Source organism: Salminus brasiliensis, chromosome 11 (genome assembly GCF_030463535.1).
Source record: "Salminus brasiliensis chromosome 11, fSalBra1.hap2, whole genome shotgun sequence".
Taxonomy (NCBI): Eukaryota; Metazoa; Chordata; class Actinopteri; order Characiformes; family Bryconidae; genus Salminus; species Salminus brasiliensis.
Window position 1 is genome coordinate 12,288,969 of NC_132888.1, and position 26,596 is coordinate 12,315,564.

The following is a 26,596-nucleotide window of genomic DNA, read 5'->3' on the forward strand; positions in this document are numbered from 1 at the left end:
GTGGCATCAGAAAGGAGTTAAGAGGCTAGACTATCAGAATACACAATCGTAGGTACAGTAACAATTAATGTGTTCTTGTAAATACAAAGTGCTGGTTTTCCAGACAGGGGGAGGCCAGGCATGTGGATGCAAATGCATGTACTGTATTCAGGGGTCCACAATTTGTTTCGCCCCACCTGGGCGTGCAGTGTGTTTCCTTTTGTCTCTCAGGCAGTGACACCCTGATACATACAGTGCAATGAGGGGGCTGTGCCTCTCTCTAACAACCCACTGTAATTTTTCCAGTTGTGGAATTTTTTGGGACAGCCATGGCTTAAAGGTTAGTGCAGCGTACCTGTGACCGGAAGATCATTAGTTCAATCCCCTGGACCAGCAGGAAAAAAAAGTGGGGGTGGGGGAAGTGAAGGAAAAGGGTGGCTGCCCACTGCCCTGTGTGTGTGTGTGTGTGTATGTTCGTTGCCACAAATGGGTCCAATCTAATTGGTTTGGTATTGTATATGTCAGAGTGGGGATCTCCAAAGATGCTTGTGCTGAGGGACCTTTTGACCTTTTGTCCCTGATGGCAATGGTCAAAAGTCGATCCCTACCAAGAGCCCTTTGAGCTTCAAATGTGGCTCAGCTTGACCCGCCATCCTTTAAGATCCATAGAAGACAAGCAGACCAGACCTTTTTCTGTCCTGACACTGAAGTGTTGGAACGCACTTCCTCCTGGGTGTCCGAGTGTTATGGTCTTCATACTGACTTTTGTGTTTAGTAGTATCTAAGCTTAGAGGTATCTACTGGATCCTAGTCTATACAAACTAGCTAAGGGTATTTGTTGGAGTAAACAGTGCGGCAGTGCTGTAAGTCGCTCTGAATGAGAGCATCTGCTAAATGCCTTAAAGGTAAATCCATTCCTGGACAGCAGACAGCTCACATACAGCCAGCTTATGCTCTTTAGTACCAGACCTGAGTTACTTCTGACCGACAGGAATATCAGTGCTGTCGCTCACCTCTATAGTGGATGACTTTGCTTGTCCTTCTGTCATCGATGGCGATGGAGGCTGTGAATGACAGTGCACAGCCCACCACCAGGCGGTGCTGCAAGCACATCTAACGCAAAGTTACAAACTCCATTAGACTCCAACGTTCAGCATCCGTGCTGTGCCATACGTTAGCGTGACTGCCATCCCCTCCCTCTCTCCCTCCCTCCCTCCCTCCTTCCCTTCCTCCCTCCATCTCTGTTTGGAGGATGCTGATGAGAGAGACAGCGCGCAGCGGCCATATGGATTAGTCACGGAGCGCTCTCAGGTAAGACCGTTTTACGCAGCTAATGGAAAGCAGGGCAGGCTGAAGAGAGTGCAGTGCTGTTTACCTGTCACCTCCAAGCTTCTGTAGTATGTAGTACAGTGATAATCACGGCTGTTGGCTGTTGGCTGTGCTCGCGCTGCTGGGTGCTGCTGTGACAGCTACACTGCAGTGATACAGAGGCAGGCTGGCGTGTATGGAGCGCAGGGGGACATTTCTCACTGGGGGCGTGAACTGGATCGATCTGCTCTAATGAGGTTACAGTGTGTTCTTCTATTTTGGTAGCTATTTTTGTGTGAGTGTGTGTGTGTGTGTGTGTGGGGTATGTATGTATATATACACACAAGGATATATATATATATATATATATATATATATATATATATATATATTGGTGTGTGTGTGTGTGTTAGGAGCTTTTTCATTATTCTCAACAATAACAGTGTTTTTGCTCCTATTCAAATTCATTTAGAACAGATGCAAGAAGTAACAATAAGCTATACAGCTATGAGAATTTCTCATTTTGAAGAAATTTGAATTATCTGAGTTTAAAGAACGAGGTTGGTTCCAGATTTCTCTGGGATGTCCGGTTCGGTTGGATTTCATCACCAGCTTCCCTGATTTAACATCATTAAGCACTGATTTCCTGATTTCTCAACCCAGGTATGGGATGATGCCTGTAAATAATACTAGACTACCATGAGGAGAGCGTTGGAGATGTTTCAATGAACACAGTAAAGTAAAAGGACTACAGACAGGGATTACCTCTAGCCATCAACTTTTATTTTCCTTTGAACGGGAAATCTCCTTTCAACATGCTGTGTGTGCCATGACCAAGATCAATCCCATCCGGGAAACTGTCTCTTACTTTCCGGATAAGAAGGTTTGTCATTCTTTTAATTTTCACAGGTGCCTACAATTTCTGCCCAGTACTGTATTGAATGTGTTGAACTGAAGAGATATGGTAGCTAGACCAGATACTTGTGTTATTTGTTTTTAGGCATTGTGTTATTTTTTGGTTATTTAGGGATTGGTTGTCTTTAGTGTCAGTGCATTTTGAACGAGTACACAATTACTGTCCAGATAATAAATGTAGGCTTTAGGCCTACAGTGTATATCATTTCCATTTCACAAGACGCTTTCACAGTATTGTGTAAGTGCACATACTGTGTAACTTGTATCTGTGTATACAGTACTGTATCTGTCTGAGCAGTAAAGCAGTATTCAGGACACTAATAGTATGCCGCTTAACCGTTTCCAAGACTCTGTCCCAGTATTTACTGCTGCCTCCATACAGTACCTAGTTTATCTAATCAGCCCCTCAGTACAGTAAATCCAGTGAGCTGCTGGTGGAACTAAACAAGTCCATACAGTGGATTGTTTACAGAGTTCACAGAGAAGTCAGGAACCAAACCTGTGTTCCTTAAACTGTTCCTTTATCAATTATCTAATTTTTGTATTTTATTGGTGTTTATTTTTATTTATTATGGTGATATAATTGGATAGAATTGAGAAAAGTCACCTCCTAAACCTTCAGAAACTCTGCTATGATGAAGGATTTGTGTTTGACAATGAACTATGTAGTACAGTGTATATGTCGTCGCTGTCCAATGAAAAACATGTATCTCCAAAATAGTGAGTTGACAGGTCTTTGAATAGTAGTCAGTGTAAAATAACAGTTTGCTCAAAGTAATTTAGAGCATTTTTATTGGTCTGTTCATCCAGAATTCAGTTCAAATCACTAAAACTAAAAACGGACAAAATAGAGATACATGGTTTTCATTGGGCTGTAGCTATATTTTATAAATGGTATATATTACACCTATCTTATAAGTCATGGTCCAGCCAAACAACGTTGTAGTTGTTCTGCTTATAGTTCAAGTGACAAGCTTTGTGACTTTTTAAAATGTTGCATTGATTTGGCATCCTTTTGGCAGCAAAATTGAACCCCTAATTAATGAACAGGTCTCAGCTCTAAGAATCCTGCCTGACTATCCTACACACATACACACACACACACACATACCCCAAATACCAAACTGAATTCTTATTTTGCAGATGTCTTGATTTGCACACAGCTGCCATTGTGCTGGCAGCAGTGGCAGTAATTTCTTCCACACACATCCTGATGTATTTATGATCAAACTTCAGGGCATTGGCTTGGCTTGTGTGTTTTGTTGTTGGTTGTTGGTGCAATAGGCAGAAATTCAGTGGTGTTCCCCAAAGAGAGCAGCAGAGAGGAAGTCACAGTGGCACAAAGAACTCTTAAAGGGCCCATATCCTACATTTGTCTTTATTCCATGAGATAAGCTCATAACGGTTGTGTACTTTATGTACTAAAACATCCTGCTGTCTGAATCGATCTTTCCTAGACCTCTTTTTATCTTTTGTTACCATAATAAATTTACTCTGCTCTGAGCGACTCCCCTGTTTCAACCTAGCACTCTAGGTTGAAACACTTCTTATAACTTCAGTAGGAATGGGCAGGGCTAAACTGCTGTGGGCTGGTGTATGTATTGATTTGTGTGACATCACAAAATCAGATTTATTCTAAATGGGTCAGTTTTGAGGCTTGGTTTTCATATATGTGCTGGGAAGTGAACATTCCTTTTTACAAGTAAACAGTGTTTGCATGCTACATTCAACTCTGTTATGTAGGAAATTAATGGCAGTTTGCTTTTCAATCATATGAGCCCTTAAAGTGCACTCCTGCAGAACTAGACTGATACTGTACACTGTGTTCCTTGGGCTTCTTTGAGTTCATACCATGTATTATTTTTCAGTGTTTTATTTTACATGTATTGTGTATCTGATATTATCAACAGTTCAGGAGTTGATGGAGTAATGCAGGTATCATTTAAAATGGGAGAATTGCTGTTTTCTGCAGATTCTCTTCTGAGCTTTCAGTTTTACTTATAACACATGTTGTTTATAAGCTAGATATGATGATTGAGAAGATTTTAACATTATTATTGATGTCTTACTGCGCCTGTGTACTTGCATTGTCACATGGAAACGACCTGCTGGATATTATGGCTTCTGAAGGTGTTTTCGGGACGAGGGTTGATTCTAGAGGAATAGGGGTGTGACCTGTGATTTTCCTGTGTTAATATTTCATGAGGACAGCAGTTCAGAGAGCTGAGTGTACAGGAAAATCTCTTAACCTTACTGCATGAGCTATGATATTACAAAGTAGTGGTACAAAAGGCATTAGTGCTTTGTGGTATGTCAGTCTGAAGGTAAATATTCCAATGCATTGGTTTGGGAATAATAGAAGTGATTGTAATCAATGAAAATATTAATCAACAATACAGATGTGATTATAATATAATAATCAATTGCAAAATATGCACTCAATTTGTGACTAAAATAAAATGATCTGGCTACAGTCAAACACAAAATCTCCTCAAATCACATGTTTTGTTGATTTTTGAAGGATTTAAAACTTGAAAGGTAATTAAAAATAATCTTAAATATGTCTTTTTTTGCCATATGTAGGGCTATGGCATATTTAAATGACATATCATTTCCAGTATGTTTAATTTTAGCAAATACATTTCTCTACTAAATAGAGCTGATCATGATAAATAATATGATTATAATGCATGTAGCCGTACACACACATACAAACTCACACACAATACCCTGTATATACCTGCAAGTTTGATAACAAATAAATGCACATGAATGCATGTAAAAGGCAAACACAGATGTAGCATGACTATCTAATCCAGGTCTCCTATATGTTAGCTGCTGTGATAGAGGAACAGGTGCAGTTGGCATGCTCTGAATATGTAATGGTGGATGGGGTGATTTTTAGCATCTTAATGACTATAGCAGTAATTCCCTGTTCACACGTCATGCCTCTGCCAGCATTAGCAGCATTAGCAGCTTTACGGGTAGTGAGAACATCCAATGTGTTAAACTGAAGTGAAAGAAGCAAAAGAGGAACTACCACATGAGCTATGACTAACAGGTTGCAGCGACATGTAGGGCATGCTACCAGAATCCTAGTAAATACAGCCAGAACTACAAGTTTAACGTCAGTGAGTTGGTCAGTGATATATTCTCTCTCTCTCTCTCTGTCTCTCACTTTCTCTTTCTCTCTGGGTGTCTCTCACTCAGTCAGTTGCAGTCTGGCAGGAAGAAACTAAAAGCTCAGAGAACATGACTGGATGGAGTGCACTAAAAGGTAAGTGAGCCGTTTGAGCTCAGGTTTATTATCAGAACTGCAGAGTTTTCATAAAGACTGTAATTGCTGTTGTTGAATCCTTTGGGAAATCTGGTCTGATCTTTGAATTAGTGCTTACCACTAACCAGATCCAGGCAATTCCTGTGGAAAGATGGCACTTGTACCCTCTCCAGTTGGGCCAAGGCTTAGAATTCCCCATATCCCCCTCTAGCACACTGAGATTTGGCAAGATTTGCCTGGCTACTTCAGACACTGGGTTAATGTGTTTGAAATGGAGCCAATTACAGAACCTTACAATAGGCCCCAGTTTAGAAGTTTAGCCCAGTTTAACCTTTAATGTCTATTGTTGTTGGAAAGCAGATACACAATATTGTGTAACATTTCATGCTACAGTTGATTTTTGCAATGCAATGCAGGCATTTCTGGAGCACCTGCAAACAAGGAGCTGTACTCGTAGGAGAAGGTTTTTAGCCATGCAGGCAATAAGTTGAAGCAGTCAAAAGACAAAATGAACCAATCAAATAACCCCCCAACTGCAGCGGACCGCAACAGAGTCCGCTTGAAGCGAAGCCCAGACCACCGATTTCAGGAAGACTAGAGATCTGTGTTTTGGACTGCTCCCAGGCTTGAAAACAGTTTTCACACTTGATCAAATGAACCAGTCTCTTAGAGCACAGACCTGGGTCCAGAAAAAAGAAGCTATTGTGAAAGCACTCGTCAGCATTTTACACCTTACACTGGATTAAATTCAATTAACTAGGACTAATTTGTCTTCTGATGTAATTTGTCACAATACTGATGGGTATTGTTACATTGTCCGACCATGTCCTGCTGTATATACACTACATGGAAGTGCTGGGACACCAGCTTATTCATGGTCTTCATGGTATTCATGGAAATCAGTGGTAATAAAAAAAAGTTTAACCTGTGTTTTTTGCAGTATCCGTTTCTACAGTCCAGAGAAGGCATTGTACTAGATTTTAGAGCATTGCTGTGAGTATAATGTCCTAAGAAAGTTCTTCAATTTGAAACTGTGGTGGAACCTCTTAAGGTGCTTTGAGGAACCTTCAAGGAATCTTTTTCTTCTGAAAACCTTTTCTTGAAGGTTCCTCAAAGCACAAGGTTCCTCCACAGTTTCAAATTGAAGAACCTCCAAACGTTCCTCAAGGATCTTATACTTTATTATCATAATTATATCATATCATCATATTGACAATGCCTACTTGAGTCCATTCAGTTACACGCCATGTGTAGCAGGTCCACCTCCCAATCTTTGTCTGTCAGTTGGATCATAATAAAGATGAAGCAATGGAGAAGGAAGTTTTGACAGGTTCCAGCAGTCAAGGGATTTACGGTGATATTTAGTAGGTTATGTGCAGTGAAATGGTGGAGCTCACATGGTCTGTTGGTTGGTTAGTTATATGACTACTGTAACTGAGACATGTGCTTGTTCCCCACTTGTGAGGGTTTTTTTTTTTTCAGGTCCATATATTACTGTCTGAATTAGAAGCTGAATTAGAAGCTCCTGTGGTTCCCCCCTTTATGTGCACAATGTTGGAGCATCCTGGGTTGTATTGATCTAAAAGCACGACTGATACTGTTGGCGTTTCCTGCTGGCAGGATGTGTGATGACTGACTGCTGGGTGTTGCAATTTCTACTTTTTCTACCCTCTCTAAAATACAGCTTCTGGAGCGTAATTGACACTCTAAAATGATCTGTATTTTGGGCAGTTTTGGCAGTGCAAAGTCTACATTCTGGAAAAGTAGGTCACTGTTTTGCTCATAGGAGCAAGACGCAGCCTAATAAAGCCGACCTTAAAGCAATTGTCAGCATCATTCCTAGTCATGTTTCGATATATTGACATTATTTGTACAGGTTTAGGGTTTTAAGTAATGATCAAAAGATTTAATCTGTATAAGAAAACAATCATGTGAGAATTTAGTGTACATTGACTGTTTAGAAAAGTGAAGCAAATTCGAATTAAATGTAAACTTGCGCAGTGGGTTGATCAGGTACAGGCAAAGGACGAGATAAAGGAAAAAGGGCAGGACACTGGCAGGCCTGGCTTGCCCCACTGAGTGCAAGGAGGAAAGGGAGAGGCCAAAGCAGAATGGGAAGGGGTGGGGGGCATGACTGTGCCAGATTCCCTTTCAACCCTCAGGAGTAAAGATGTGTCAAAGGGCTAAGGGATGGGCTAGTGCTGTACAGGCCACCACACGCTCAGGTACACTTGGGGCTGCGTATGGGGGCTTGACCATGGCTAGGAATAGCACTTGCCCTCGTCCTGTGATTCCTGTAGGAAGGCACAACTACAGCAAAGGTGCAGGACGTAGGTGCATCTCCAGTAATGGAGCCTCGCATTCAGGCACCTTTCACACAAAGCCATCCTTGGGGTTTGTAGCCACAGCCTGTGGCTGGCCTATCCAGCCAAGAATAGACAAGTGAACATCTGTGTCAGCGATAGATGCAGCTTGCTTGGGACTACAGATTCACTGGTAAACATGGCATGGAGCAGCGAACCAGCATGACCTCTGTCTGAGGTTGATTTCTGAATTCCTTTTCCTTTGACATTTTGTTTTCTGTCTGTTCTATTGTTAGTAAAAGCAATTCTCTAGCTATGTCGGTCTGAGGAGGGACCAAGCCACCTTGAATGGGAAGGGGAAACCCAAGTGACACAAATAATTTGCACCGTAGGCTAAACCCATTAGGAATGTTTTCTGACTTGCACCGATTCCATGGGGTTGGCTGATTAGATAATTGCATGAACAGGTAGGGGTACAGGTTCTCCTAATGAAGTACTCAGTGAATGTATTTCGTTGAAAGCAATACATGTGACACTGAGATTAAGAAACAGACTGGCTGCAGAGACACTGAATGGTGTCCATGGTGAAATGAGGCCAGCATATTTACAATCAGCTTTAAGTGCTTAGAAAATAGCACTGCGAAATGTCTGAGTGGTGTTCCTTCAGTGACAGCTGCAAAGCTTGACCAAAGTGCTTAGTAATCAGCTGTTTTGTGCAAGACTGCCGTCCAAACTGATCAGCCACACTCACTTCTTAATGAAATATTTCATGCCACTAGTGTATTTTTGTGTTATTTTCAGTCTACCTCATTTTAATTTGTAACAAAACCATGTACTATATGGACAAAAGTATTTGGACACCTGCTCATTGATCTTTTTCTTCTAGAATCAAGGGTATTAAAAAGATTTTATCCTGCTTTTGTTGGAGTAACTCTCTAGACTGTAGAGAAAAGGATTTGTACTAGATTTTGGAGCATTACTGTGATGATTTGGTGTCCACAAACATTTGGACACATAGTATATTTGTGTAAATGTACTAGATGATGCCCAGTTTGCAAAAAGTGAGGTTCCTAATGGTTTGCTGAGTTTGGTGTGGTGAAGAACTAGACTGGCAGGCACAGAGTCCTGACCCCAACTCCTGATGACTGGGAGCGAGATGTTTTATCAGTATTGAACCTCACAGATGCTTTTGTGGAAGTGATTCCCAACAGCCATTTTCCCAAATGTAATGGAACGCCTTTCCAGAATGTAGGCTATTACAGCAGCAAAGGGGGAACAACTTCAGATTAATTAGGGTTACAAAACCTTTGCTCCAAGCAAAAAATGGCAGTTGGCCAGTTTATTATTTTGATTCTTTCTGATGTGGCTTTTTATTGGATCTATGTTTTTAAATGGGCGTGACTAGAAGAAAAGAGCAGTCTATTACGCACTGGGAATGTGCTAATGTATTTCACATGTTCATTTAGCCTACACTAATAAATACAAATCAACAATCAGCCAATCAGGTTAAAAAGAAATCAGACTGGAAATTGGCAGCAGCTGTAAAACCAGTCATGTTCAGTACATTCCTAAGTTTAATTCCCAATGTTCTGGATGTTTAGCTAACGCATATGGATGTGATCTGGTGTTCACATACTTTTGGCCATGACGTACGTCAAGAACAGATTTCATTCGCTCTGTCAAATGAAGTATGTAGAGTACACAATCCCAACTAAGCTAACTGTCCATATAATTGTTGCAATGAAAGGAATGATGCATTCAGTTTACTTGATTTAAATACACTGAATGGCCAAAAGTATTGGGACACCTGCTCATTTATTCTTTTTTCCCCCAAATCAAGGGTATCAAAAGAGTTTATCCTGCTTTTGTTGGAATAAATGTCTCTGTTTGTTCAGGAAAGGCTTTCTACTAGACCTAGAAGCATTGCTGTAAGGATTTGATTGCATTCAGAGACAAGAGCATTAGTGAGGCTATCTATTAGCAATACTTCTCCACAGAGACTAGGTAAGCTGTGTGTGTGCGTTTGCATATCTGTGTCAGCAATGGCCGCAGCTGAATGCATTTATTAGAAGGGGTGTCCACAAACATTTGGACATATATTGTATGTACATGGTTTGTGCATGAATAAAATAAATAATAACTATATTATATCAGCACATTTATTACAAGAAAATGAAAAATTGAAAACAGACAATTGTGTTGCTGTAGTATGTTATATTAATGTGGAAATGATGTACACATTTCAGTTAAGTTTGGTTGAGGGCAGGATTTCGCTACTCCAGATGCTAAAGTGCAAGTGGTGTCATTCTTTTTGGAGCACTGGAAATCTTTCTAGGCTGGTAGAAGCTCAGTAGAGGCTTTGAACATTTTTGCTGTAAGACCACTGAACCCCTGTGGTAAAAGTAGGTCAAGTGCAATGTTGTCCGTGTGGATGGATGTTGGATTGAAAAATTTTGGGGTTGGGAAAGATGGTGCAGTACACACTCTCCAAAGAGCTTTTGTGATATTTGCAGTAATATGCATATTACGTATATTAACCCTTACAAACTGCAGCTGTTTCTGGGCTAACAAAGGTGTCATTTCAACACACACACACACACACATATATATATATATATATATATATATATATATATATATATTTATTTTACACACGTCTTGACATTGACACAGACAGAAAAAACGTTTTAAACCTCACTACCTCATGAACACCAAAACATAGATGTCTAATCTTATCCTCGCTCTGTTATAATCCATGTCAAGCAGCATATTTTTGAGACATGCTGTGTGTCAGTTCTCCCTTCTAGCCATGTACTTCTAGAAGTCTGCTGCTGACCTGATAATGACAATATCTGACGTGTGTGACTGACAGCATGGATAGGCGTAGTTAGTCTTCAACTGCTTGACATTTCATCCTTGATTAACAGCGTTTAATGCAGTCATGATAAAAAACTGACTCCATTCTTTGTCAGTCATGATTACAATGGCAGTATGCAGTCACTAATATTAATAACTGGGTTGTTTTAATGAGTGTTTTTATTATATATATAGCATCTAAAATGTATATAATGTATAATAAGAGCATTCAGCATACAGTCATATAAAAAATTCAGAACACCTCATGAATATATGAATATATTTAAACATAGGGACATTTTATCATCATTTAAACAATAATAAGAGATGGAGGTGAAATAAAAGTCATTTGTAAAATGTTATTAATAGAAATGCAATTTTCATATTCCCCCCTTGGCTGAAGTAGCTTTAGTTAGATGTTGGTAGATCTACCAGTTTCTGACATCAACTGGGAGAAAGTGTTTCCCACTTCTCTATGCAGAAATCTTTCAGCTGTGTGAAGCTTCAGCTTTAGTTTTTTGGACAGATGGGCTCACATTTTCAGTAAGCTTCCTCTGATACAATAAAGAATTCCTAGTGGATTCTATGTTGGACAGCTCTCCAGACCCTACTGCAGAAAAACAGGCCCAGTCCATGACATTTCCACCTCCATGCTTCCGTTGATATGGATTAATGTGCTCAAATGCTGTGTCTGGTTTGTGCCAAACATTTTAACTTTGTATTTATTTGTCCAAAGCAGATGTCCTGGTCTTGATCTAAGTTTTCTCTGGAGAATTTTAGTCTTGCTCTGATGTTTTGTTTTAATAGCAAGGGTTTCCTCCTTGCACATTCATGATAATCTTTCTGATGCTAGATGCTGTACTTTGACTTCAGCTGTGGCAGGAGCTACCTGTAGATCCAGTGATGATTTTTCTAGGATTGTTAGATACTTCTTTATGCATTTTGTGGTCTGCTGTTGAACTGAAGTTGGCAGTTGTTGCACTTGTAAATTATTTAGCGGTCAGTGGAATGGCTGATTTCAAAGTGTTTACAAATTATTTTAAAATCCCTTCCTAGACTCATATTACCTTCTTTCTGAAGGCCTCGGAAAGCACTTTGCATCTCACCATCTCACCAACACTTACTTTATCAACCAAAAGCAAACCAAGCTACATTTCTGAAGTTGAAATAAGACAAGTTCCTCCAAAATCCCCTCCAGTGATGTTCTAATCATCTGCAGCTGATGTGCTGATTTTAAGTAGTAATTAAGGTGTGGGGTGTCCTAGGTTCTTCCTCATAGAACAATAGTATTGTTATGTGTTTAGTTATGTTACATCCATCTCTCAATACTGTTTAAATAAAGATCAAACGTCTAGATGTTTTAAATAGGTTTTCATAGGGTGTTCTAACCTTTTCACATGATGCTATATGTGCTATCACTGCATATACTCTGCACTGTATGTAGGGATACCTAGACTATGAGTGCTTTTTGGCACAGTCCAAAGCCCCTGACCATCTGGTCAGTGCATTCATGCTATTGGTAACAGTTTGGTTACCGCCAGCCTGGTTTTAGTGTTTTAACAAATCTGAAAATCTAAACATGTCAGTTAAAGAATTTCATTTTTATGTGTTTAATTGTTTGTTTATTCGTTTACTTTTCCACCCTCCATTCAGCAGCATGTAATAATACTACAGTAAGACTGCAATAATACTACAGCAATAGCCTCATTGTCCTAATCCCTGCCTAGGCAAAATGAAGGTCAAGGTTAATGTTTACTGCATGAACAAATACAAGCCTATAATGACATCTTATATCATTCTAGAGTCGATCTGAATTCAGACGTGGAACTGAAGACATCATTACAGTCACTGGAACCAAGTAGGTTAGATTTAAGACTCTGAAGGGACAGGATTGGCAGAGAAAAGTAGAACAAGATAATTGATGGGACCAAACTTTTTATAAGACATGTTTTCATTGTATAATGCATGTTTCTTTAATCTGCTAAAGAAATGCTAAATAGACAAAAGTATTGGGACAGCTGCTCATTCATTGTTTCTTCCAAAATCAAGGGTATTAAAAATATTCCATTCTGCTTTTTTGGAGTAGCTGTCTCTGCTGTCCAGTGAAGATGTTTTACTAGATTTTGGAGCATTGCTGTGATGATTTGATTGCATTCAGCGATAGTGACAGTGTTAGTGAGGTCAGGGCATTGGAAGATAATCACCTCATGTCTACTTCATTCTGTTGATTTGCTGAAAGTCATGTTATCATCATAACTTATATATGTGCTATATATTCATACTTGAGATGATTTTAATGTTGTCTAGTCTAGTTTGTCTGTACACAAGCTTTCTTTGTAAATATCATGCACCTTACCTAGACGTGTTTAATGTAGCGTCCAGTGTGCTTTGTCTGAACATTTGCTTTCTAAAAATATCATCTTACCTAGAGCAGAAACTATGAATCAAGTTGAGTTGCACACCTGTTTTCCCTGGAAAGTCTGTACCTACACAGAACATTTGTGCCTTTACCTCAGGGAATGACCTCCTACTGGCATGGTTCTGATGCCAGCCTTGTTGCTGGGGAAAATTGTAAGCTAAGCATTCTGTTCTATGATCTGTGGAAACTATGACTGATGTACTGCTGTATGTCATGCTTTTTAAATGAGAAAAATCTTTATTTTTGATTAGAAAATCAGGTAAGAAGTTCTTGCCAAGCAATAAGTAACTTATAACAACAGTTATTGTGGCGTGGTTTGCTGATTCCCTTTAGCATTGGATCCACTCTTTCCTGTCCTGGGCCCAGTAAATATGTTAGGGATGTGCATAGAAGAAAGCTGTATAATATTTTATACAGTTTCTATAACTTCAGGATGGCATAGAAGGATCCTGCAACATGGTGATGGCACCTTCTGGCCTGCTTGTTACATGAGAAGAGAAGACAGATGCCTTTAATAAAATGTGGAAGCCTTTCGTGGAATATAGTGATATAAATACATCAGCCATAATGTAGAGCATTCATATGAAGGATCAACTGATAAATATTAGGCATGCACTGATACCACTTTTGGTACCAGATTTTCAAGTATCTGCAGATACCGAGTACCAATACAGATACAAATTTGCGAACTTAAATACTGGATATAAATCTTGATAATCCATGAAAGAGTAACTGCACATTTGAAAAGTTTCAGAGCTATGAAAAAATAAAAATCACCACAATGCAAGCTTGACCAAATCTTTTAATTGGTGTCTAAAATTCACATTACATTACAAGTACACATCGCTATGTAAAAAGGTACTGAACTTCAATGTGTTGCTTAAACTCAACCAAACTAGAACCAAAAAAACACCACATGGAAAAAGTTCCATTAAATATCTGTTTAATGTTTTTTGTATTTTTTCTGGTTGTGTAAACATTTGTTTTTTGTTTTCAAACAAAATATGCAAACAAAAATTTTCATGGTATCAGTGCTCTCTATTACCGATAGTGATCCTTTGTGTAAGTGGCAGTATCGGCACCAATAGTGATATGGTATCGGTATCAGTGCAACTGTTATAAATATAAAGCTATATATTACTGTCTTAATGCATTATTTATTTGATTGTATCAAATATCAAACAAATAGAGAACTTTTGTGTCTGAGGAGCTGTTTATTTATACATAAATAACTTTTCCTGTTGGTTCCTTCTTTCTTTTTTTCCTTTCTCTTTAAGAGTGGACTTTAAATTCTATTCTATTCTATATGTTATGTAAAATGTCTAATGTTTCTGTTGTTCTTTTCTTTAATATTAAAGCCCCTATCTACTATGTTCATGATTCTCCACTAACTGTTATCAGTATTTTGATAATTGATAATAGTTATTGTGATTAATTAACTATGAACTGGAAAATGTGTAGTTTTCCTCTGTTGGATTGCATTCACATAACTATTAGGACTGCCCTTCTTAATGTAATTTCTTTCTGTGTTGTCAGCAGGTTAAGAATATGAGCCTCTGATGACTTTGAGTGCATCAAGCCCTTCTTCTTTATGAAAGATGCAAGTATATATTTCTGGCTTGAGTTGGCGAGGCTGCAAAAGGCCATTGTCCTGAGAGAAACTGTGCTGAAATGGATCCAACAGCTATGCGATCATAGATATTCCGAATCCAATGAAACATGAGCATGAGCGACAAGCTTGTTGGACCTGTTGAGTCTAGCTTTCAGGAAAGCCATGGGGATCTAACAAGAAATAACAACAGATGTGCTGATGATTCCCTGGATGGAGATGCAAATGCCAATCAGATCCAAAGCAGAGATGGTAGAACTTTGGAAGAGGTTGGCACTGAGTCCTCATTTGTATCTCATGGTGAGGAACAGGACAAAATCATCATCTGGGGCACAGACTCTCAGTATGATGACCCAGAGCTGGCAGAGTTTGAGATGCTGGAATGCCAAGAACTGGAGGCATATCTTGTGGAATCAGATGAAAGTTATGGTAAAGACAGAAGAGCGCCTTCAGGGACACTTTCCAGTAACCTCTCTCAAAGTGAGGTTGAGATCCCGAAAGACCCTAGTAAGAATGATGCCTCTCAACCTGACACAAAAGAGCAAGAAAATGTGTCCCACAGGTTGCTCAGCAGACATGCTGAGACGTGCATAGCTAGAGCTGAGGTCAGCTCTGACAATGATGTTTTCGTCTCTTGTTACTCCACAATGTCCAGTCTTGGAGGAAGTCTTGCAAGTGCCCAAACAGCTGAATCTTGGCCTACACAAACAGGACCTTACAGAACTCTCTCAGAGGACCTCACAGTTGCCTCGCAGTCTTGTTTGACTGTTTCAGATAGGAGCAAAGGTTCTCTACACAATGACAGTACTCACACTGATCTCAATCTTAACACTACAGTCTTACCTGAGGAACCTCTTTTAGAAGCACAAGATAAACAACCAGCTCAAAATGTAGTAACATACAAGGAAACCTCAGGTCATCTGAGTAACGGCATAAATGAATGTAACCCAGGCATTGCTAATGCTGCAAAGGAGCACAATGAAGTAAGACCTGCCAGTGAGAGTAATGTCGAGCATCATGGAGATCCTGTTAAGGAACAACAAGCTATAAATAAGGAAGAATGCAAACATACAGATGCGAAAGTCATTACAGTGCAGCACAAATCTTGTCAACCATTTGAGTCTGAAGACATGCAGTCTCTTTCAATGACCAAGAGTCCTCATGATGCAAGTTATGAACGAAAACATAAAGCATCCCAAAGTGAAGAAGCCCCTGAGATAAATAGCAGATGCTCTAAGCCTAGTTCAAAGGGAACACTCAGTCAAGGTGTGATGGTGGATCCCAAATTGCACAAGAAGCAAGCTTCTTTTGAAAGAACTCGCAGTGCCAGCCCATCCAGTCTAGAAAGAAGGAAGCCGTGGTGCAATTCGTCAAACCCTGCTGCTCCACCATCTCCTAAAAATACTGGCTCCCCAAGAAGACAACTTCCGTCTTCACCAGCCAAGGCGGTTGTTGCAAGAGTTTCAAACCAGGAACCTCCTGGATCTCCACAAAGGGGCACCAGTGGCTTAAAGCCACCAAGTAAAAGCTATCTTAGCACTGGCATCCCAAAACCTATCCCCCCTCAACCTCCAGCTAAAACAGAATCTCCCCAGAAGTCATCCCCAAAGCCAAAAAATGTCCGTCCAAAAATCATCACCTATGTCCGTAAGAGCCCTCAGGCAAAACCACATTCTGCAGATGGTCCATATGAAACATCCACTCTGCCTTCAAGGCTCACAGCATATACTAGCTCACCAGCTGCTAAAGAGCAGAAAGTTGGTGGTCCCAAAGGCTCACCGGTGCTTAGTTCCTCCAATATCCTGTATGACAAGTATCGCCAGGAGCTACAGAAAGCAGGATACTACTCCCCGCCTGGCCTGGCGGTGTCTGGAATCAGACCTCCCAGTCATACAGTGCCTCACAAACTGGTGGGAAAGTCAGAAAGTTTTCACGGAGAACTTCCAGACAGATATACGCATGAGGTGAGAGTGTATGAGTAACAGTCTTTTAAACATAAATGAAAAAGTATCATAATTCACATTTTTATTGTTACATTTCCTTGTGGTAACTGCCTTTGTCAGTCTATTTGACTTGAGTATTTTCTTGGCCTGCTGTTGATTTGAATCTCTATGTTGTTTTCAGGTGGGCAGAAGTGTTCAGCTCAGTGGGCATGAAGTAGCTAGTGTCTACCATTCACCCAGGGCTCTCAAGCCTCAGCTGGGCCTTGGAGCTGTAACTAGGCAACCTACAACCAGGACTAGGATGATGATGCCAGGCCAAAGGTCAGCTTCACCCCTCAGTCACGCAGCTCCTCCTGGTCAGCCTGCCTACTGCAACCCAGATACTACAGGTAAGTTAGAACTCAGGTTCTTTAGTGACTCATATTGGACTCATATACTTTAGCCCTCAGTAGTGAGAGGAAACTGCATATATTAACTGGCAGAGGACAGGAAATCTTAATCTCAGACGGACTTCTCTGTCTGAAAAAATATATCGTCTGTATAAGATAATAAAAATATATCAGTATTGTTCCCATTATGCCAGTAGTGTGGCAGTTACACAGTCAATTGAATGCAGTTATTTGAACTGCCTACAATAATTAGTCTTTTACTTTCCAAGCCAAAGTTAACATGTATGCATTTGTATCCATCAGACAACTTTTTTCAGAAAATTTTTTTAGGTTAGTATTTTGTTATTTGTTATTCCTGTTTAGGATAACAGCTTGTAGTCTTGGAGCCATGGAGTGCCTGTCGGTTTGTCATTTTTGGATATCCAGAGTGTGGCAGATTGTGAACGCTTTCTGTCTCAATCCATGTCTTCAGTACATTGTCATGCTAGATGGTTTTCATTGTTTTGGCAGATTCGTTTAATTCATTATTAAGAATTTAAAATTCTGCAGTATTTTTCAGAAGGTAATGGTATCCTGAGCACTGATGATGCCTTGTTTAAACTTGATGTGTGTGCATGTGGATTAGTGTCCCAATAGGTGGTGTTGCTATCTGAAGGTTTTCTACACTGGTAAAAGTATAGGTTCCTTGAGGAACTTTTGGAGGTTCTTCAATTCGAAAGTGTGGAGAAACCTCTTAAAGTGCTTTGAGGAACCTTGAAGAAAAGGTTTTTAGAAGTAAAAGTTTCCTCAAAACACCATAGGAGGTTCATCCACAATTTCAAATTGAAGAACCCCTAAAAGGTCCTCAAGGAACTTAATACTTTTAACAGGGTAGTTTGCTCTTGTTTACTTGGACCCAAAGTATTGACTGATTATAATGTGACTGAAATGACTTGAATGTGGTAAAGCACAATTTCCATAATACATTAAAACACTACGAGAATGAGAAAACTCAATCTGTAATATCATGGCTGAATGATGATTGGTAATGATGCATGCTTAGCCACATAGGCAGATTATAGTAACTACCATTATCTAGCCTTCCTGCAGTACAGTTGACTCCCACACAGTCTTGCAAACCTGTTCGCTATTTAATTATCCGACCGAATGCAAAACAACTCCATTCCAGCTGTGAGGCTATGGACTCTAATCATTTGCATGAAGCCTTTGACACTCCTCTCCCTTTGAAGTCATATTCAGGACACTGCCTTTTCTGAGTCTGTTTATGGAGCTTTTCTGCTTCTGTAATCTGCTGCATTCATAGTCAAAGCTTTGCATTTATTCTCAAAGATTAATTGAGTATTTAGAATTTATAGGCATTGCGTGGATTAAATGCATTCTTAGTGCTGAAATCCCATTTAGCTTAACCTCATCTTAATGTCTTGAGGCCACTAATCATTTATTTTACAAGATGTATTCAAATCATTGGCATGTTCTGGAATAGCTTATGCAAATGATCTGATTTATTTTATCTTGATATGAATTCTGAATTCATGAAACTGAATAAAATCCATAGTGCCGTAGGTTTTGCAGCAACATTATGTGGCATCTTTACCCTAAAACAGCAGTTTCTAAATCATTTTGATGCTCCACTACTTTACAATAGGGAGAATGACGTCTCTGTCATTTGCATTCCGGGCTGTGTAACTTTGGTGCACAAGACTCACTCCCCAAAGGAAGCCAAAAATACCAATTATTGTATAATGCCGCTTTAAATGTGGGGATCATTCTGTGCATTCTTAACTAATACCAACAAATGTGTGTGATGCATGTAATGAACACCCCATGAAAATAAGCTAGAGTTAACAAATTAAGTAATAAATGAATGAATTATTAAGTTAATTAAGTTAATTATTATGTTACTCTGTGTGATTTGTCTTATATGATGCATGTGTTTATGGTATTTCCCTCTTAATGTTTCAGCGGGAGATGTGAAGAAGCCTCTACTAGAGGTCGCTCCAAAGTCTCTCCTTCCTAAACCAGGTCAATCCGGCCTGCGCCCCCCCGGCTTTTCCCACCTGCCTACGGCCCGCCTCGCTGCTTTTGGCTTCGTCCGCAGCGCCAGTGTGTCCTCAGTGTCCAGTAATCAATCCAATGAGAGCACTCACAGTGACCCCTGCCGATCCACCAGTCGTGAGTGCCTTTTCTTCTTTTACTGACATGCACAGAACAAGAAAGGAGTGTGCTGGGCTGTTATAGGAGAAATGCTCACTTAAACTGATTGCAGTGAGGTATTTGGTACAGTTCCATACATGTGCCGTATTATTTGATTTGCAGCTTTGGCTCTTTAAGCTCTCTTAAAATAGCATTAATATGTTTTTTGAGAGTTTGGAAAAAAACAAACAGTAAACTTACTTTCTGCCTGACTACAGAATATTATTATTGCAGTGGAAATTCAGCTCCGTAAACAAATTGCAAACAACTCCATTAAACACAGAAATTAGCTATAGCTCACAATTCTCATTACAGATAATGAGCCATAATAGCAATACACACAACAGCACAAATTATAGGAGTATTTTTTCATCAGTTACAAATAGCACATGCAGTGTTGCCAGGGCCAACGCGTTACACAACTGCTCTTTTTTATCTAACTGTTAGTGATGGAGGGAGTTGAAGTCTCCTGTGTATCCCCTTTAGGAAGGATAGAGAGAAGGAGAGCTGAAATGGGGAATATGGAGTGATGGGCAGGGAGGAAAGGACAGTGAAGAGAGACAGAAATTTGATATAATTTCTTTATTGCACCTCTTACTTGCATTCCTTGGAAATCTGAGCTCATGGGGTGCTATAATACACATATAACTGTGTTATTTGAAAGACCAGTGAACCTACATGTCTTACAGAGAAGGAGCAAAAAAGGGTTCTTTGGAGTGATGCCACAGAGTAATGTTGCAGCAGTATACCGGTTTTATGTATACCATGGTATGAAATTATGGTTATCATATGCATGTACATTTACTTAATACAGGTATTGGGGGAAAATACAACCAAATTCAAAATGCAATCAGTAAAAAAAAAAAACAATCAGCTGATTAATGGAGAAAATAATCAGTAGATGAATCCATAATGAAAGTAATTATTAGCTGAAATATAGTTGAAAAAGAGCTTTTCGCTTTTTACTTGATTCATAACAGTTACAGTAATTACGGCCATATCTTGCAAGGCATATGGACTGATGACTTGTTGAACAGTTGTCACTTGTCTTAACAGATTTGTTGATACACAACAAAGAGCTATTAAACACATAATTAACATCAGTGAAAATATCATTGCACCTGTACACACATCATATGCTTAAATGTTGAGGATTAACCTACACAGTTTTACCACATCTTGATTTCACCTTTATCTTGCGTTAATTTGACCTATATAGTTTTATCTCATCAACTGGCTTTTTACATCAATTTAATGAAACCTTTGACCTTAATCATCCTTTTGCAGTATCATTCCATCAACTGCAGATGGTACCTGACGGGTACACATGGTAGAGGTTAAATATGAGTACCATAGGCGTACTGTGTTACAATGTCTGTGTAGTATGAACCAGTGTATTCTCACTATGGAATAATACACCTTAGTTCCTCAGAGGACAATAAAAATAATTGCTACATCCTTAAAGCCACCAGGATTCAATAGATTTCGAGTTCACAGGCTAGAGGATGCAAGAGCAAGGAATTGAATAGGTGTCAATTAGAGTAATGAGATGTGCCAAGGGAGATTGGGTTGTCTTGGAGAGAGGGGTTGCAGTTGCCTGGTGGGCATTATGGCAAAAACAGCTCAATATGATATATTATAAATACAGTGAGTTTTGGGTTCAGTGTTTGTAAAAATAAACAATTTTTTGTAAGGATTTGTGAGTCAGATCTGTGTCTGATATTGAGTGGGATTTGATTCCACTCCTCTCCCTTCTTGCTTCTCTTCTCTGTAGGGCTGTTGCTGGGGAAGTATGCTGATCATTAATTTTTAAGTGTTTTGTAGTTCTCTGGCTTTTTTTAACACCATAGGCGAAAAACTGAAGAACTTCAAAGCAGCGTATGCTGTCTTTTCTGATTAATCCAACAGCAGAGAGTCACACTGGAGAACAGTGTTCATTCACACAAGCTGAAAGAGCTGCAAGCCATTTCTACAACGGCTGTGGATCATTCTGCTAGTTATGTATTCAAATGTTCTGCTGTAATATCGCAAACTCTGATCTGTAGATGAAACCACCATGGTTTTCCATGAGTTCCCGCTACAAGTCTCTGGTTATCATCAAATCCAATGATCTTGTGTGTAATGGTGCCAAAAGGGTTCTCTGAGCGACGGCATAGAAGAATCGCTATAGAGAATAAATTTTCCAAATAAGGTATGTAGAGACATTGGAGGAGTTTTAAGGAAGCTCTACATAATGGAATTCCTGGACCTGTGCAATCAAATACTAGCAGTGGTAGCGCAGATGGATGATCTTATAAATGAATGCAAGCTCGTTTTGTTGAGACTGACTCAGAATGTGGATTTGACCGCTTCTACTCAGGTCCAGGTCCATGAGCTTAGCTTCCAGCAGCTATCATTAACTCCTTTTCATTATTATATATATTATTATATACAATCTTTTAGTTTTATGTTTTAGAGACAAAGGATAGAAATGACATTTAATGAAAATGTTTATTTTTTTAATTTATTCCCATGCTCCATAGACGGCTAGTTGCATTTGGTGTAGTACTCTTTATGTGACTGCTTAATGTGACTTCCATTTAGGGAAAATTATCTCTTATGTATTAACCCTCTGGAGTCCATGAACACACCAGCGCATCACATGTGATGTTTCTTAATGTTTCTTTTTGATAATACAGCACAGAAATACGGTTCACACTTTTCGGTTCAAAATTTCCTGAATCTGGAGAGCCCACTCTTTCCATTGCCAGACACTTATCTCTGCCTTTCACCATGTCTAACTGGTGGATTTGTGTGTCCGTCACCTGCCTCTCATTTATAGTTGGTGGATTTTTGTGTCTGTCTATGGTTTTGAGTGAAACTGACCAATTTACCTTCCACTACTTTCATGAAAGTAAGACTCTGATAACCCAGTTTCAAGCACCACAACCAATTCGTTCACATGAGTAAAGATATGTTTTCACAGGAAATATGAAGAATCTCTAAAATCGGACTTCAGTTTTTCAGGTTTAAGGTCAGATTACCTCTGTGCTCACACAGTGCTCTAGATTATTATAGTGAGAGCTGAGATTATTCTGAACATTTTGATTTTAAACATGGGTGTTATCTTATATTAACTTATAAAATATATTTTAGTATTTTAAGTGCCTTTAAAGGAGAATTTAGGAAGACATGTAAAGATCAAGAAAATGTCCTTAGACTCCAGAGGAGAGTCCCACAATATGTCTAAAATCCGATTTTTGATAAAAGATAAAAGGTTTTACAGCTTTACTGATTACAACACAGTCCACAATTAAACACAAATAAACAACAGGAAAAACTGTAACAGTGTGGTATCAAACATAATCACTTTCAAACACTGTCAAAAACAAGACTTCAGTTTCAGTGCTTGAGACAAACTGCAGGCCTGCACTGCAAATTTGTACATATCTCCTCTAATCTGCAAGGTACTTCATATTCAGTTTAGTATTAATGTGCACTGAAATGCTGTTTAAGAAAAGTTAAAGCTGCACCCCTGGTTTGGAATAAACTTGTCCCATTATATCAGCGCCACTACCCACATAGGAGCACTCTGTATTTATACAATTCCAGACTGTCATACCTTCTGTTTCTCTACTACTTTGTTAGCCTCCTTTCACCTTTTTTCTCCAATGGTCAGGAAAGACCCCCGCAGGACCACCACAAAGCAGGTATTATTTGGGTGGTGGGTCACTCGTACCAGCAATGCAACACACACTAAAACATACCCCACCACAATATCAGTGTCACTTCAGTGCTAAAAATGCCCCACCACCCAAATACTACCTGCTCTATGGTAGTCCTTTGGGGTCCATTTGAGAGTACAGGTTGAAAGGAGGCTAATAAAGTATGCAGAGAAACAGATGGACTACAGTCTGTAATTATAGAGCTACACAGTGCTCCTATATAGGAAGTGGAGCTGATACAATGGTCTGAGTAACTCCAAATCAAGGGTGGTCATAATATTTAGATTTAAGGATATTATATTGCACTAGTGTCTAGATTCTAAACATTTTTAGAGTTTAATTCATATTTTTATTGAAAATAAATACTGCAGTTGTTTTGGAATTGCACCCTGAAGAGAGAGGTCAAATCACAAGGTGCCTAAATACTCTCTCCTTTATGGAATAGAGCTTTAGCTTTATATTTCTGTGGAGCTGTCTGACCAGCCGGAGCGTCTCCTCCTATCCTTCTCTGACTGCATTCACTGCATACATCCACCCCCTTCCCCTCCCCTCCCCTCCCTTCCATACCCCACTGCAGACCAGTGCTGAGTCAATATCTGCAGTTTTAGAAAACTGCTGAGAGTAGCTTCCCCCTCTGTCTCCCCAATGCTCTCTTACACTTCTATTATCTCTCTCTCTTTCCCTCGCTCTCATAACCTCCTTCACTGCATCTGCCTGCCCCCTCTCGCTCTCTCTGTCTATTGCTCTGTTAATACACACGCATACACACAATGCTTTCTCTTTTTTAACAACCTATTAAATGAATCACTGCAGTGAGACATTTGAAAATGGGCTACAGGGTATGTATGGTTGCTGGTGGTCCTGTGCACAGCATTAGCGTGCTCTGTTTGTTTTACAGTAGGCGGTTATATCTGTGAGTCAGTGTTTTGTACAGCACCAGTTTGAGATGGCCAAGCCCACAAAAATGGACAGACAGTAGAAAGCTGTTAGTCAGCTTACGGGCTACAGGTTAAGGATCCGCAGTGTCTCATAGCATATTGTGGGTGTCATAAGAAAATCTCATATCTCTGAAACAGTAACTTTATAGGGAAGGGTTTTTGAATAAAACATTTTTTTCCTATTAGTTGTGGACTAATTGTATTTGTCCATTCCACAAAAATGGAAAAGGCAACTTACTGTAATCTACTGAATATTCTGAGTTTTTTTATTAAGGCCAAACAATAAGAATCGACTTGAGTGAATAAAATCTAACTATTATTTGGCCTTTAAAGATCCCAAAATACCCACACTGCAGACATGGGTGCAGGGAATAGACAAAGAAGGCAGCAAAACAATTATAATGAGAGCAATAAAAGTGATCAAAACTATTTTACCCTTTTTAGGACTCTGGTGGATGATTTTTGACATTAAAATGAGTAAATATAGAAGTGAATTTTGGGAGAAAGCAGACAATAGAATCAACATTGTCATTCTCCCAAATTAGCTAGTAGGCTGGATGTGTGTATATTTTGTGGGTATAAATAAAAGGAGCCAAGACTGTTAGGCAAAAGTTTTACGGTTTTAGAATTTGCCAGTTTTACGGCTGTTTTTGTATTTTGTTCTTAAAGAGGACACAGCAGTGTTTGAGGTTGGAGACATGTCACATCCATGTATTTAACTGTGCGAAGGTAAATAAAGTTTCCCTTCTTTAAGTTAGAGTTTAGTCCATTAATCATGACAACACTAACATAGACTTAGGTACAGCTATATGAGCATAATTTAGGATCCTCTATCTATTAAATGATCCAAAAATGTTTTAAACCACTAAGCGTTTTCCAAACCTGAACATCTGATTTATGTCATAAGATGGCTATGAAGCCTTCATGAGCCGAGTCTGATTTAGATCAGGGAAACTAAGCTGAGCAATGTTGTCAGCCTCCAGTTCTAGAGTTGGTTACTCCTGCCATGTGTCATGAGGAGAAGTTCAAGCTTGTCTGATTCTATAGTGAGGACACATTTGTCTCCTTAACAGCTGAACGGTCAGTAGCGGCGCCCTCCCAGTGCTGCTGACTTTTACAGCCCCCTGACATATCTACAGCTGGACTGCTGGTTATTTAGGTGTGTGCCAGTAGCATTTTTGTCAGATGCTAGGGCCAGCAGCCACAAATGGAAGCCTGAAGTAAGAAATAAAGAACAGCTGTCATCCACACCCGAACTGATCTCTTGTCCACGCCTTCATGACCACTTTTACTTTCTGGCACAGACTTGTTTAGTAAGAGACACTGTGTAGTTAACCAGTTGTGCACTACCTGCTGCTAGAATCCTCTTGCTTTCACTTTTTTCTGTTGGGACCTTGCTGACCCTGCCAACGCAACTTTCTTAATACTGTTGTTGTGTTTGTCAACCATGCTGCTAGTGTACAACTGTGCTGCCCTGAAGAACCACTCCAAAGTGAATAATGTTCTTTGTTAGAAAAGATCTGAAGCCAGGAGGCACCTTCTCAGTGGAATAAAGCTAAGTTTGATGCTGAAATGTTCACATTACTGGGATACTTTGTTCCACTTTTTTCTTTTGTTTTTCAAAGGGATCCTCCAAAAGAAGACTTGACTTCATGTAAGTGTGTGTTATGCTTCTCATGGCTACCTGAAAGTGCGTAGATCAGTTATCCAGGACTCACTGGTAGATTAACTGTAATTTTAGTAAAGGTTCCTCAGTGAAATTGCTTGTATCATACAGCTATGTAACACATTCCCAGAACTAAAATGCATGTAGGTATCATCTCCATGCTTCTTATCTAGTTCCGATGAGGAGTCTTTAATGTAATGGTGACTTCTTTAAATTAATGTTTGCTTACATTAATTGGTTATACACATTGGAATGTAGATCTGTGTCTTTTTTTCCAAGTGGCAAGAGAGTTAAAGCCATGGTCAGAACTGATCAGAAACCTGTCTGCTCTTCAAATAAGAAGTAGAAATTAATGCCTGAATTAAATCCAACCAACCTAGTAGCTATACTCTCCATGTTTTAACCAGAGAACTACACGTGCATTGTTATCTGATTCATTGACTTGAGAACCTTAAGACATGTTATATTTGTGAACCTTTAGAACCTTTAGACATGTTATATTTGTGAACCTTTAGAACCTTTAGACATATTGCAGTTCTTCTAGAACCTTCTGAACCTTGAGACAGATTGCATTTTGGACACTATAGAATATTGAGGCAGGTTATGTTTTGGGCATTCTAGAACCTTAAAACCGATTATGTTTTGGACATCTAGAACCTTGAGACAGATTGCATTTTGGAAATTCTAGAACCATGAGACAGATTGCATTTTGGACATCTAGAACATTGAGACAGATTGCATTTTGGACATCTAGAACATTGAGACAGATTGCATTTTAGACATTCTAAAACCATCAGACCAATTGCATTTTGGACATCTAGAACCTTGAGACAGATTGCATTTTGGACATTCTAGAGGCTAGAGACCAATTGTATTTTGGACATCTAGAACCATGAGACAGATTGCATTTTGGACATTCTAGAGGCTAGAGACCAATTGTATTTTGGACATCTAGAACCTTGAGACAGATTGCATTTTGGACATTCTGGAGCCTAGAGACGGATTGTGTTTGGAATAGATTTTCTAGACTTCTAAAACCATAACACATTACATTTTGGTCAACACTCACTGTTCTCTCTAAAACTTGTAGTGGTCAT

General features: G+C 39.4%; 1 protein-coding gene across 4 annotated transcripts in view; it reads left to right on the forward strand.

Annotated features, from left to right (window-relative positions):
* Positions 1–1,241: 1,241 nt before the first annotated feature.
* mtus2b (microtubule associated tumor suppressor candidate 2b) overlaps positions 1,242–26,596 on the forward strand; it is a 49,254-nt gene continuing 23,899 nt past the window's right edge. For 2 of the 4 annotated variants that reach the window (XM_072691775.1, XM_072691778.1), the window contains exons 1-4: positions 5,401–5,479; positions 14,597–16,630; positions 16,791–16,998; positions 18,961–19,170. In XM_072691775.1, the coding sequence (XP_072547876.1) occupies positions 14,777–16,630; positions 16,791–16,998; positions 18,961–19,170 (2,272 nt within the window). In that variant the 5' untranslated portion in view covers positions 5,401–5,479; positions 14,597–14,776. Of the gene's footprint in view, positions 1,291–5,400; positions 5,480–14,593; positions 16,631–16,790; positions 16,999–18,960; positions 19,171–26,596 lie in introns of those variants that run through there. The other 2 variants (XM_072691777.1, XM_072691779.1) reach the window with 2 other exon arrangements.